Source organism: Nicotiana attenuata, chromosome 11 (genome assembly GCF_001879085.1).
Source record: "Nicotiana attenuata strain UT chromosome 11, NIATTr2, whole genome shotgun sequence".
Taxonomy (NCBI): domain Eukaryota; kingdom Viridiplantae; phylum Streptophyta; class Magnoliopsida; order Solanales; family Solanaceae; genus Nicotiana; species Nicotiana attenuata.
Genome location: NC_031999.1, coordinates 32,118,874 through 32,134,223, shown reverse-complemented (window position 1 = coordinate 32,134,223; position 15,350 = coordinate 32,118,874). Strand labels below are relative to the sequence as shown.

The 15,350-nt window shown below is 37.2% G+C and overlaps 1 protein-coding gene across 1 annotated transcript; it reads left to right on the top strand.

Moving 5' to 3' along the window:
• On the top strand, positions 5,308-6,869 carry LOC109234800. Its single transcript, XM_019400855.1, has 2 exons — positions 5,308-6,100; positions 6,214-6,869. Exons 1-2 carry the CDS (start codon positions 5,308-5,310, stop codon positions 6,867-6,869), a joined length of 1,449 nt encoding a protein of 482 aa, XP_019256400.1.

Genomic DNA, 15,350 nt, shown 5'->3' with positions numbered 1-15,350 from the left:
TTGTACCGCGATTTAATCGGTAGCCTATCAGCACCTTGTGGCATCATACAAGACTTTTGATTATGTACGGGGTGGCTTATTGCCTAAGCGGTTCGTACTGGATGAGGTCACGCAATGGGATGAAGTTAAGTAGAGGTATGATACTGTGAGTAGGTTTTGTGTGTTCTGTCTCTATGATAGGAGGCGGGCTCTCAGTTTTGTGTTGTGATGGTACTGGAGGGCTTGAAGTACAGCTCTTTCATTTGAGTCATTTTCATGATTTGGGTATGTTCGGACTGTTGCTTATTGGTGCGCGTATTGTGCGAGTTGTGGCTTAGTCCTGTACTAATGTGTAATGCCACCAGAGTAGTGTGTTGATTAGACGATATCGTTGGGATCTTTAATGAGTACGAGCAGATTCGATTTCAGTATGTTGGAAGGATAATATCGAGCTTCGACTCAGAAATTTGATGTAGCATTTGCCAAAGGGGAAGTGGTTTCATGAATGGTTGATCTGAGAAATGGTGATGGCTTACTGCGTGTTTTAGTTATCAATTGCAGTATATGTAAAAGTATTGGAAGGAAACTTTAGTTGTGAAGAGGTTTTCTACCGGTATTCGGGTGTTGTGGGCAACTACTGTGAATAGAAGTTATTGTTTCGAGTGTTTGGGTTATGTGGAATATCATATGATTGCAACTGAGGTTGCAGGTATGGGTTATTACAGCTGGTTCGGGCTTATTCTGAATATAGATGTGAGGTTCTGGTCTTGTGGATGATTTCGGAAAGTGGAATGTGGTTCTATGATTTATAGGCGGGACTGGATTGTGTAATTATAGTTAAAATGCGTTGTCGGACCTATGTGAGATAGGGTGATGTGGAATCACCCCGGGTATATGCATGGAAGGGTTATTCAGCGATTGGTTGGCTTGTAGCACAGCTCTGTGTACGCTCGAGGACGAGCGTTTGTTTAAGTTGGGGAGGATGTGACGACCCGACCCGTCGTCTCATGAGTTACCGCCCCGTTTCCCCCATTTTATGCTTCTTCATGTTTCATCATCGGTATTTGGTGTGTTAGAATTGATTTGGGTTGGTTTTGGTAGGAAATGAGCCACTTAGTCTCTTTAAGTAAGGTTTGGTTTGGAAAAAGTCAACCGGATGTTGACTTATGAGTTAGAAGGCTCGAATATGAATTCTGATGATTTGGTTAGCTTCGGGGGATGATTTGTGACTTAGTAGTGTGATCGGAAGTAAGTTTAGAGGTCCGGAGTAGAATTAGGCTTGAATTGGCAAAGTTAGAATTTTGGCGATTTCCGGTCGATAGGTGAGATTTTGATCCGAGGGTCGGAATGGAATTCCGAGAGTTTTTGTAGCTTCGTTATGTGATTTGGGATGTGTGTGCAAAATTTCAGGTCATTCGGAGGTGATTTGGGTAGGTTTTTGATCGAATGCGTGTTTCGGAAGTTTTGGAAGAACTTAGGCTTGAATTCGATGAGAAATGATGGTTTTAGTGTTGTTTGAGGTGTTTTGATGATTGGAGCAAGTTTGAATAAGGCATTGGATCATGTTTGTGTTTTTGGTTGAGGTCCCGGGGGCCTCGGGGTGATTTCGGATGGCTAACGGGAAGTTTTGAACTTAGGAGATTGCAGAACCTGTGCTGCTTCTGGTATTTTCGCTTCTGCGGAAATGGGACCGCAGATGCGATACCACAGAAGCGAGTCAAGAACCGCAGAAGCGACAGGCATCGCAGGTGCGGAGATGCTGACCGCATCTGCGGAGTCGCAGATGCGACAATAGGACCGCAGATGCGGAATTTTGGAAGGCTAAAGGAAACCGCACCTGCGTAAAAGGAATAGCAGATGCGGGACCACAAAAGCGGTCTAGTAACCGCAGAAGCTGTCTTGTCCGTAGAAGCGACTCTCAACCGCAAAAGCGGAAGTCGCAGATGCGGCTACGTAGCCGCTGATACGAAAATAACTGGTCAGAAATGGTTTTATTTCCCTTCGCGAATTTTTGAAAGGGTTTCATATTTTCACTTCGGACTTGGAGAATTTGGGCGAGTTGGAGGAGAGAAATTAAGGGACTTCATCGAGGTAAGAATTTCTAAGCCTAAACACGATTTTATGATGCAAATACATGAATTTAAATTGAAAAATCAAGGAATTAAAGGTCAAAAATGGAGGTTAGGGCTTGAAACCTAAGAGAGCAAAAATGGGAATTTGAGGGGTCATTTGGACTCCGATTTTGGTGTTCTTTATATGTATAGACTCGTGGCGAGATAAGGAATCCGTTGATGGTAAATTTACTGATTTTCGAGAAGTGGGCCCGGGGCTCGGGTTTTTGCTAATTTCGGGAATTTCACTATTTTTCGATTGTTTTTGATTGGGTATTGTCCCATTAGCATATTGTGATGTATTCGTTGTGGTTTTTGTCAGATTTGACGCACGAGGAGGTTAATTCGAAAGGCAAGGGCATAGCAAGTTAGGACTTTGGCCAGCTTGAGGTTAGTAATAAATGTAAATGTTGTGTTGAGGGTTTGAAACCCCGAATTTTCACAATGTAGTGCTATGTGAGGTGACTTGCACGCGGATAACGGGCGTGGGGTAGAGCACCGTCGGGGATTGTGACTTGGTCCGTCCCGCTTAATAAAATTACTACCTAATTGATTGTAGTTTTGTGATATACTTATAAAAATGGATTAATTGTCATAATTGGGCTTCGTGCCAACTACTTGAATCCTTCAGGGATTATTTTTACTGGTTTCCTACCATATTTCTAGATATTGAACTCATTCTTGGTATTTAACACTATTTTTGTAAACTCAGCCATTTTTCTAAAAGTAGAAACTAAAGTAATATTTTTAAATGAAGTTTGGGCTGAATATTTTTATATTATTGTGCCGAAAGGCTTATGTGATTTTGGACTGAGTATGGGATCGGAATGCACGCCGCAGTGATATGATATTGATATTGATATGAGGCCGAGGGCCTGTTTGATGCCACGATATGGCTTATTATTGCACTTGGGCCGTAAGGGGCCCCTCCCGGAGTCTGCACACCCCTAGTGAGCGCCGTCGACGTTAAATAAATGGAGCGGGCTGTACGCCGCAGCGGGGTACTGGAGAGTACCGGTTTATGTGTTGCATTGCATATTTAATTGCCATTTATTCTTAATCTGATATTATTTTATTATTAATTGTTTTCAATGTTTACTATATTATGCTATTGGTTCGCGTTGTTGTATTTATAGCTTTGCTTTGTGTTCATTTAGGATTTCTTATCCTCAGACTTTATTTATATTTATTACTTTCTGAGTTGGAAGTACTCACAATACTCCCTGCACCTTGTGTGCAGATTCAGGTGCACCCACTGAGGCTGAGTGAGATCTTCTCCGCCTAGCATCACTTCGGGAGATTCAAGGTAGCTGCAAATTGGCGTTCGCAGTCCTGATCTTCCTTATATTTCATTTATTTGTTTTTCCTCATTTCTAGAAAAAAACATTATGTAGTAGGTTAATACTCATGCATTAGAGGCTCAGACTTGTGACACCAGATTCTATGGGCTGAGTAGTATTTTATATTTTGGGCTTTCTGAATGTTAGAATTTATTTTAGGATTTCCGCATTTAACTTGGTATTTTAGTTGTAAAAATTTACTTATCTACTGTGATTAATCGGTTGAGGTTGTTTAAATGGTCGGGCTTGCCTAGCAGTGTGTTGGGCGCCATCACGACCGGGGTTGGGTCGTGACAGTTATTATTCGATTCTGACTATTTTTAGGATCTATGACACTGGCGAGAATGGTACTAAAAAATAAAATATAATAATAAGTAGGAGATTTGAGAAACAATTAATCTTTTTTCACGTAGCGTTTTTTAATTAATTAATATCCAATAATTATCTATATTTATCAAGAAGGTTATTTAAAATTTAAGATTATTTATATATAACCTAAATAACTCTAATATTTGACATGGTTAGTGTACGCGCATCGGCGTGGGTAATAATACTAGTTCTAATATTAATTAGTAATAATTTCATTGCATATTCGAACATTAAATAATTAGCTATAACTTATGTTTGGACCTAGTTTATATTTAATAATTCAAACATGAGTGCAATTAAAATTTTATTATTTTATACAAATAGTTTGGTGCAATTAAAATTTATTAATTTGTATGATAATATAATAACCAAAAGATACATGTATAATTCATGTGATTAGTTAGTATTAACATAGTTTAATTAAGAATCAAAAATAAAATTACGGAACTCAAATTAATATTTGGAGATTATATGGATTTTAAATTTCTAACAATTAAGATTTTTTAAATAATTCTAAGCAAACAAATTAAAAGACAGAAAATAAGAGTAAAGGAAAAAAATATATTTTGCCAATATATATATATGTTTGTGTGTGTGTGTGTGCGCGCGTGTGTGTGTGTGTGTGTGTGTGTGTGTGTGTGTGTTAATTAAACGCCTACACTATACAGTATACTAATTAAACACCAAATTAAAGTAATTTCCAAAGCAAATTATATAGATTGTACCGCCTAATTAATTACCCCACTCTTCTAAATTACACAGATTTCAGCCATACTACGCATAGACGGTACCGCCTACCTTCCCCACTCTCCTAAAATTATAGAGAACTGGCGTCATTTTAGCTTCTTCTCTGTACCCACGATCACAATATGGCTAATCCTTTCCATTATCTTTCCCAACTGATAGATAATCTCACAGCAGTCTCTCACAAGCTATCGTTTGGAAGCTTCTCAATTCCACAATTCAATATTCGGCGGGTAAGTGGTAAGTATTTTTTATCAATCTAATTTATCCAGTATATTGTAGATATGTTGAAAGCTTTTGCTCATTATAATTGGGATTTGAGGCCTAATTTGATTATTAGTACTCTTTTTGTACTACTATCTAACGATTTTTAGAAATCAATAATGCTACTGTAATCCTTTTACATTATCAGGAAAGAAAGTTTGTTTGAAAAATGACTTTAAATCGCGAGTGGATGTATAGAAGGTTAACGAGAGGTTTGTATAATCCAGAATTCATAAGGGGTGTTGAGCAATTTATTGAGTTTGCAAAGAATCATCGTGAAGGGAGGGATGGTGAGAGACTAAGGTGTCCATGTAACCGAAAAAAGTGTCAGAACAGAAATTTTGAAGATGTTCTTACTGTCCACGAACATTTATTGCGCGATGGCTTTGTACCTGGATATCATATATGGTACTTGCATGGAGAAAATGAGGTTACGAGAAATATAAATCAACATGAAGAGATGCGAAATTGGGATCAGTCTATGAATACCGAATCGGTAAATGTGGATGCAATTGTATGAGCCTGGATCACCTACTTCATACCACAGAATGGTCCTTGACGTCGCTGGCCCCTCATTCGATCCGATTGATAGGGATGAATTACCGAATCCTGATGCGCAGAAATTTTATGATATGATAGATTCTGCAAATCAAGAGGTGTGGCCTGGCTGTGAAACATATTCTCAATTGTCAGCTGTTGCACGTTTATTGCACATCAAGTCTGAACACCATCTATCTGATAGATGTTTTGATGACATTTGTCAATATGTGAATGAGATGATTCCTCCGGATAACCTAATGCCAAATAATTTCTATGAAACTAAGAAGTTAATGCAGGAAATGAACATGCCAGTAGAAAAAATCCACAGTTGTATAAATGCCTGTATGATTTATTGGGGAGAAGACAGTGAACTTAGCCATTGCAAGTTTTGTCGCCATCCCAGGTACAAGCCTACTAGGCAAATATCGAATTCAAAGAGAAATCTTGTACCATTCAAACATATGTACTACTTTCCCCTCACTCCACGGTTACAACGGTTATATGCTTCCGACATGACTGCTGCACATATGCGATGGCATGCCGAGCATGAAGTTGAGGAAGGTGTGATGCGTTACTGTTCAGATGCGCCCGTATGGAAACACTTTGATAAGATGCATCCATCTTTTGCAGCTGAAAGTCGTAATGTCAGGTTGGGGCTATGCACAGATGGTTTTCAACCATTTGGAAAAACAGGTCAACAGTATTCATCTTGGCCAATAGTTGTGACACCATACAACTTGCCGCCTTGGATGTGTATGAAAGAGTCCTATTTGTTTTTGTCGGTTATAGTTCCTAGACCGAAGAACCCTAAGCAAAAGTTTGATTGCAGCCTTTGATTGCAGAACTAAAACATTTGTGGAGTATAGGTGTGGACACATATGATATCTCTAAGAAGCAAAATTTTAACATGCAAGCTGCTTTGATGTGGACAATTAGTGATTTTCCTGCATATTCGATGTTGTCTAGATGGGGTACTGCGGGTAGGCTAGCATGTCCATATTGTATGGAGAATACAGATGCTTTTACTTTGACTAAAGGTGGCAAACAGTCATGGTTTGACAATCATCGTAAGTTCCTACCACTGGATCATCCATACAGAAATAACAGAAATTCATTTAGAAAGAATAAAGTGGTCAGAACGCATCCTCCCCCGATACGGTCAGGTGATGATATACTGAAGGAGATAAATGAATTGGGGTTGAAAAAGGTGACAGAGCTTGGGGCTGATATTGTTAATGGCAAAATTAGTAAGTTTTCGGGTTGGAAGAAAAGAAGCATATTTTGGGATTTGCCGTATTGGAGTACAAATCTGATCCGACACAATCTAGATGTTATGCACATTGAGAAAAACTTTTTCGAGAATGTGTTCAACACAGTGATGGACGTAGATGGTAAAACAAAAGATAATGCCAAATCTAGAGAAGACTTGAAAGAGTTCTGCCGACGCCCTGAATTACATGCTGTTGGTGACGAATATCCGAAAGCTTGTTATACACTAGACAAGAAGTCGAAAAAAGTGTAGTGTGAATGGGTGGAGAATCTGAATTTTCCATATGGATATGTCTCAAATATGGGAAGGTGTGTGGACATGAAAAAACATAAATTGTTTGGTATGAAAAGCCACGATTGTCATGTATTCATGCAAAGCCTCACTGGGAGACTGAGGCTTTTAAATCCAAGTCCGTGCAATGCTCAAGGAATCGGCTAAGTGAGAAAGGTGGTAAAGGGTCTGGTCCCTCACGCCATACAAGAGGCTCCAGAAGTCACCTAGAACATACAAGACAACTGGTATATTCCTTTTTTATTAGCCAAGTTATAATATCTCCAAAGCTAGTGATTATGTATTAATATAGTGAACGTGGTTTTCAATTCTAGGCTAAAGAACTAGGAAGACCAGCTCATCCACATGAGCTTCTGAAGAAGACACATGTCAAGGCGAACAAGGAGTTTGTGGACCAGAAATCTAAGAGCACTTATGTAAGTTACTATAGCTTGGATGTCATTTATTGGCAAGTAAAAGTAAAGCACCTATCTTGCGATTACATATCTCCTATGACCAATTTTGAATGAGTGATACCCAAAATTGGTCTTACAATTTGAACTAAGAAATGTAGAAACTTGTAGCCTATAACAGTATAAACGAAACAGAATATAAACTAGCCATATGGATATCAATCGCATGAGCGCCCTCTCCATATTTGATTCGTCTTCTGCCAAGAGCTGGGCAGATTCTTGTAGCTCTTTGAATAATTTTTTGACATCTTCATTATTTGGCTTGAAAGCGTAGCACAAACTTTGAGCACTAAACCAAATGAAAACAGTACATCCTTTAGTTCACTGATATTCGTGCATTGTTTTGTGTGATTCCTTGTTAATTTGTTGAAAGTCGTCTTGAGATTCCATTGCATCCTTTTATGTCTTTTGTTAACTCCCCATATTTGGTAAATATCCTTTGAATCACCTCCCACATTTGAAACTTCGAGTTGTCCAGGTCTATAGCACAATGAGTTTCCTTTATGATAATGTAGTGTACCTTCCTAGGATGTAGCGATGTCCAGTATAATGTGAATGTATCATTCCCATGAATCACATCCTGGAAAACTATACATATAGAGTACAGTGCATATGCCCTTGTGAGAGCCCTCCAAATATAGCTCCCAAAGTCCAACAGTAGCGTCGCCAAAGAACTGGCCAGGGCTTTCCTTTGAGATGCAGTAAATGTGTTTTTCTTTGTGGACCTACATCAATAGCATAATTAGCTAAGTGATCAGCCAGTTTGTTGCCTTCTTTCTTTCTTTCTAAATGTCCAAAAAGCAGCGAAATGCTGGCGATTTTTTTTTTTACCTTCGGTTCTTTCTCAGAAAATTACTGCCCAGTTTTTCTAGTATTTAACAGAGAATTCCTCTTTGCAGTATTTATTTTATTTTTTCTTTAAATTCCGCTTCACTTCAAAAAAGCGAGCGCTTCGTTTCTCGCTTCTCGCTTCTCGTGAAATGGGGGTTGTCGCTTTTCCTCGCTTCACGCTCTTTCCAACACTGAATGTGTGGATGTTTATCAATTATTAAGCACGTGGGATATTATTCTTGAAGACAACCATATCATCCTGGAATTGATAGTCTCTGTACTTTGGTAATTGGGGTTTAACATGTTAAGACGTATCGCGTTTTACTTGGATGCCAGATTCTTGCATATATCTGCAGCTTCTAAAACTCTTTATGTTTCCTAATTGGGAAAAGGAAAAGAAAAGTAATCTTTTCTGCACGAAGAAAATACCCACTTCTAGTGCAAGCTGTTAGCCTTCAAGTAGAAACTTTATTAAGATTCATGTAGAAGCTTGTTTCTACTCTTCCGAGCATATGTTGGAGTGGTTACTGCTGCTCGTAAAGAGGAAAATGGCATCCTTAAATTTCACACTTCAATACAGGCAGTTTAAGATGTCCAAACTAAGGTCTCTGTTGAGTGGCTACTCGGTCTTAGTCCCAGCCTAGTCATTGTACGGGTTCGTGGCATTTCTTGTATCCGGAATCCCATCAATCTTCTCCACTTTGTTACCAAATCTCCAGCATTCCAACAGGTCTTAGTTTTCCTTGTGTCAAATTTGTCCCAATTCCTCAAGTTATGTTTCTTGGTTGGACACATTGGCCCAAGAGAGTACTGCATTCTCTTGGTAGTTATTTTATCTATAGAATAACAAAATCTGTTGGATTTAAAAAAAAAGAGTTAGACTTCCATCTTACTTTACCTTTGATATTTTATAAACTGCACATATAATATATATAACATGTCATTATTGATAATTATTACTTCTTTATCTGAAAGTATAACAAATTGATGGCAAACAAGTAATGCAATTTGTAGGAACACTGTTGTCTACATCAAAACAATTGTCTTTTAGGTGTTATTATTGACATTTGAGTTTTCAGATTTGTTGCCTTTATGACTGTGTTCAATTGACTCTCTTCCTTGCATCTGTTTCTATGCAATCATTGTTCACAAAAGAAATATATGCACGCACACACGTGTGAAAGTCTTTCGAAATATATTTTGTCTGCATCAGTTATCATAGAGGATTATTGAGTGTCATGACATTCTGCACCCATTATTGGTTCTGCCTAATGGACATATCTTCTACAAAACTTAGTCCTAACAATTGGATGCATGTGAGGTGGTCGTAATATTGGGGCCTAGTTAAGTTATCATCAGTAGTGATATAATGAAGTTCCACCATATTCACAAAAATGTAGTTTAACCTTCTGACTTTAAGGCTTGCACACTTGTCGATCACTTCAATTAGAAACTCGGATCATTATGACCTTATATTAGAAAATAGAAACGATGTACATAATTATATATTGTTTCGAAACACTTTTTTTTATCGATTAAGGGTCTATCAGAAACTATATGTATAACATCACTCAAAGTAGAGGTAAAGGTGTGCGTACACTGCAGGTTCCCCACCACTTTTGAAATCATATTGGATATGTTATTGCAAACTATACTAGACATCGTCAAAGTTTGATATCTTCATGGCTATAAAAATAGGATTGGTACTTCTTTAATGATAAAACTGATGAATATTTAACTCTATTTTACAGCGAAAGCTATTAGGTTAATAATTTTTAACCTCAACGGAAGCATGATGAAAGAATAAAATCGGCAAATTTGATAAGCATATATCTACAACATCTCTAACACAATAATCATCGGATTACCTTTTTGCTGTGACGTTTGCTACTTTGATTGCGATGGCCATTCAGTTTTAACATATATATCTATAGTAGTCAGTGTCACAATTTATAGGATTAGCACAAAGCATGCAAGATGTTACTTAAGAGTCAAAGAATTGATGATAAATGAATGTCATTTTCCAGTGGAAGGCATTCTTCTGATTTTGCGAATCTTCAATATTTTGTCTAAGGGTCCCAACTACAGGTTATATATACCACCTTTTACTTGCTCAATATTTTGATATGTCTTCACATGTTAGTGAAATGCTATTTCGAACAGCTCTAGAAATAGAGAGCTGTAAAATGATATTTACACGGTCAATGATGTGCAGAGTTTTCATTTAAATTCTGCTGGATGGCAAACAAGTAATGCAATTTGTAGGAACACTGTTTTCTACATCAAAACAATTGTCTTTAAGGTGTTATTATTGACATTTGAGTTTTCAGTTTTGTTACCTTTATGACTGTGTTCTTGATGTTTTCTCTGTCAAAGTTATTATTATAGAGTTTATATCATTTTCTTTTTGTTCAGGACGCCATAATGTCTAAAATTGTATCTGCGTCTCAGCCTGAAGATGGGTCCAGTGAGCCTCCTGAAGTTGATTTCTCACAAATTTATTTGGAGGAAGTCGGTGTTAAGAAGACGCGCATTTATGGTCTTGGTTCTCAAGCTCCTTTCTATGGGCATGTTGGTGCTTCCTCCAGCTCGATATCTCCACTTCAAGATCTAGATTTCAATGCTCGAGTGAGTGAATGTGTAGGACATCGTTTGCAAGAAATTAAGGAAGAGATGAAGCATGAGATGAGATTAGAGATCAGAGAAGAGATTAGACCAGAAATGAGAGAAGAAATGCGTGAAGAAATGAGACACGAGATGCAGCAAGAGGTGCGTGAGCAAGTTGATCAACTACTCCAAAACCGTCTGTCGGTCCTCATAGGTGGCTTACCTACACCGCCTTCTCGTAGACATGACTCGTCGCCAAATGACACGAGTCGTATTTAGATTTATGTTAGCTTCTTTTATGTTAGACACGTCTTGGATTCTGCAACTCGTCGCCAAATGACACGAGTCGTATTTAGATTTATGTTAGCTTCTTTTATGTTAGACACATTTTGGATTCTGCTTTCAACTTCATGATAGATATTATTATTTATAAAGTTTTAGTATGTTTTTTATTTTGTTTACGTTTTTTTGGGATCTTTTAAAGCTTTAAATTAATATTAATACAATTATTATAACCATATTTGTTAACGAATTTGAAATTTGTTTGTAAATTACCAACAATTTACTAAACAGAACTTTTCCATAGACAAAATTACCAACCGATTACCAATGTATTTTTAAAAATATACTATCGGATTTACCAACCAAGTTGGTATCCATTAGTATAGTTGCTAACAGAATACTAATGGAATTTTTCTTGTTACTATATTTACCAACCAGTTACAAACACAATTTAAATAATCAAAAACTAATTTTACTAACTCAATTTCTATATGTTAGTAAATTTACTAACGAACTTCCAACTGAATTTTTGTTAGTAAATTTACCAACGAAAATCTTGGACTCAAGATTCAAAAATTGCCAACAAATTTATTTGGTGTTTACTAACTAATTTTTAGTTGGTAATTTTACCAACAATTCAATATGGTTGGTAAAATTTACCATCGAGCCTTTTAGCAACGGGTCAATATCCGTTGGTAATCTCTTAGTAATTCAAAATGCCAACCAATTTGATCAATTTACCAACATTTTTTTTTGTTGGTAATTGGGGTTTTTTTGTAGTGTTGTTGTTGTTGCTTGTAATAGAGAATTTGGTATGCTGGCAGGTGGTGTAGCTGCCAAAACAGGCAGTTTCTGCCAAAATTATACCCAGAAAAGCGACCAACTTTGATCGCTTGTTGGTCGCTTTTCTATTTAAAAAAATATTTTCTGGGAAATAGCGACCAGCCCCATTTGGACGCTTTTTGGTCGCTTTGTGACCTGTAAGCGACCAACTTTGGTCGCTTTTTGTGGTCGCTTTTTTTCCGGATTTAATACATGAGGCAAGACTCTTCCTACTTCAAATTTGATAGCTACTAAAACATATAAAGTTAATTTAGTTCCAAGTAGGGATAAAAACGGCAAAAGATATATATTCACCATGAGAAATTATAGAAGTTTAAGGTTAGCGGTTATGAAAATTGTATATTAAATTTATCTTACTTTTATCAAACGTATAAGATTCATTTGAAGCTCTTCGTCTGGATGCTTGGTTTCATTGAAGCCCTAGCGTTAATTACAAATTAAACAAAGTTTGGAGACAGTTCAAAGTCTGCATGCACTTGCCAATTTTCTGTCATCACGTTATAATTCATCAACTTCTAAAGGACATTAATGCACATACAAATTAAATATTTGCTCCTATATATTTGGTAAGAAACACAACCCTTGTGTAGCTAAGTTATATTATCACATAAAAATATAAGCAAGAATCATATATATATGTATATTAACTTTCCACTCGTTTTTCGAAGTCAGAGACAAACAATTCATTTCGATATATCTTTTTTTTTTTCTCTCTTCTATTCTCTGTAATCATTTTAACTTCATCAACTTTTGATGAACTATATATGCACTCACAAAATGCGTGCTCAAATAAGCACTCAAATCGTATCATGTATTTAAGTGGTTGAATCAGTAGTTAACTCACAGATAATATACTTCCAAGTTCCAACATTTGACCAGATCAAGAATTATATAAACCTATAAAGAGAAACTATCCATATATTCTTTTTATCTCTCTCTCTAGTTTAATTAGCATGAAAGAAAAAGAAAGATCAACAGCTTGATCGCTCTGTTTTCATAAAATGATAGAATTGTTTCTTCTATAAAGGGTAGAAAGCATAGATAGTAGAGCGTATCAAAATACTTTCAATACATTATTTCGTAGATCATTACATCTTATTATTCTATCAGCTAGCTCCATGGCATTAATTTCCACGTCATTCTTCTTTGTCTAGTTCTTTTGAAGTTTCATTTTGTCTCCTGTACAAAAATCAAAGCAAGGTTATTCCTCTGATGCTAACATATTTATATATATAGGTGAACGTCCAGTCCCACAAATGGTATAATCGACACTAGAAGCGTAAAATCCAGGATTCAATCCTATCCATGCGGATTCATGTCCAAGATACGCTCACCCTATGTTGCTTGGACTCTCCTAAAATGTGCATTTTTGGAGGCTCAGATACGGGTGCGACAGCATTTTGGAGAATCCGCGCAACATAGCTCTCCACCCCATTATTATCCTTCCAAGTAATTTACTAATAATGTTGTACTGTCAATCTACTCGACTACTCCTGGAACGTCATGTGATGTTGGTGGTCGTTGTTTATATAGAGTGGACTATGTTGATAAATCTAGCAGTAATGGAATAATAGGCCAGGATAAGATGAGATTTACTGCGTACTTCTGATGAAGGTTGTACCAGTATTCCAAACATGGTCTTTGGTTGTGCAAGAAGGAAGGAACCAGGTGCTAACGTACGTAGACGGGATTCTTGGGCTTGGATTTAACTACTTCCTCCGTCCCAATTTATGGGTTAATTTCACTGATGGTCACTCAACTATGTTTCAATTTCACTAAAGTCACTCAACTATTTTTTGTTACTTAAAAGTAACTAAACTTTCACATTTTCACTTAAAAGTCATTTTGGCTCAAACCCCTACTATAAATATGACATGGCATAACATTTAATGAGAAAAATCTAAAATAAATGTTTCATAAGCTTAAATGGATCATACCCACTTTAGATCCATTTCTTCCTTAATGTGATTTGACCCATAACCCAAATGCTTTCAATAAAAAAAATATTAAATTTCACACAAGTTTAAAATGATTTCCTATACTACAAAATTCTTGCCTTTTCTATTACGTAATGCCCATTTATAGTTATTCTATACTAAAAAAATTCTTATCTTGTCTGTATGCCCCATTCGAGTCGTTTTATAACTCTACTGAAGTTAAAATACTATTGTATCCGACTCACACAACATATTTATAATTTTCTAGTGAAATTAAAATAGTATTGTATTCATTTTACATAACATATTAATGTATCATAAGCATTCTAGAATAACAATAAGGCTAATAAGAGTCTATTTTCACAAAACATGCACTTACAGATAACCTATTGCAATTGTTTAGACAAAAGAAATATTGTATTTGTACGATAAAAACACCACAAAAAAATCACAAGACCTAATTTTATTAGGGGTGTCACGACCCAAACCCCGCACTGGTCGTGATGGCGCCTCTCGTGAAGACGAGGCCAGCCAACTAACCCAACTCGTCTTTTCAAAAATAATTTAAACATGAATAAACAGCTAAAGTATGACTTAAATATTAATTAGAGGAATTACAACCCCACACAGCCCTAATCGGGGTGTCACAAGTCACGAGCATCTATTAGAAGGTAAGTACAACCTCAAGGTCTAAAATACACTAATCAAGAATAATGAACAAAGGGAGAAGAACGATGCTGCGAACGCTGGCAGTCACCTCGTTAAACTCCTATATCTCTGACTCTAATCAGCCAAACCCGCTACCGGGTGAATAAATACATGCATCTGCACACGGGGTGCAAGGAGTAAAGTGAGTACTCCAACTCAGTGAGTAATAAAGGTAAATAACAACTGAGCGGTAAGAAATCACGTATGTCACATCATCATGCTATATAGAAGAAATGTAAAACCTTTTGAGAAAAACAGTGAAGTTGTGAAATCTTTATAAATATCTTAGCTCAGTTTAAAACCTTTTTTGGAAATGACTTTTTTAGCAGTATGCAAACGAATGCAATTGAATTAGTGCAGATAAGCACAGAAGTCCGCCCCTCGGGCACCACACTCAATTAACATATAATGTCAGGCAATCCGGTAGATATCTCATGAAGTAGCACAACAACAGGTAAGGCAAGCAAATAGAATAAAGTAAATACACAGAACAGTACTAGTACCGCTGCGGCGTGCAGCCCGCTCCACATACCGCTGCGGCGTACAACCCGATCCGTTTATCGTCGACGACGCTCACTGGGGGTGTGCAGACTCCGGGAGGGGCCCCTTACGGCCCAAGCGCAATATCAAGCCATCTCGTGGCATCAAATCTAGGCCCTCGGCTGCATATCAGTATCAGTGTAACACTGCTGCGGCGTGCAGCCCGATCCATAAGTATCCTCACAATACAGGCCCTCGGCCTTACTGAGTCAACAAAAATCACCTAAGCCACTCGGGCAACA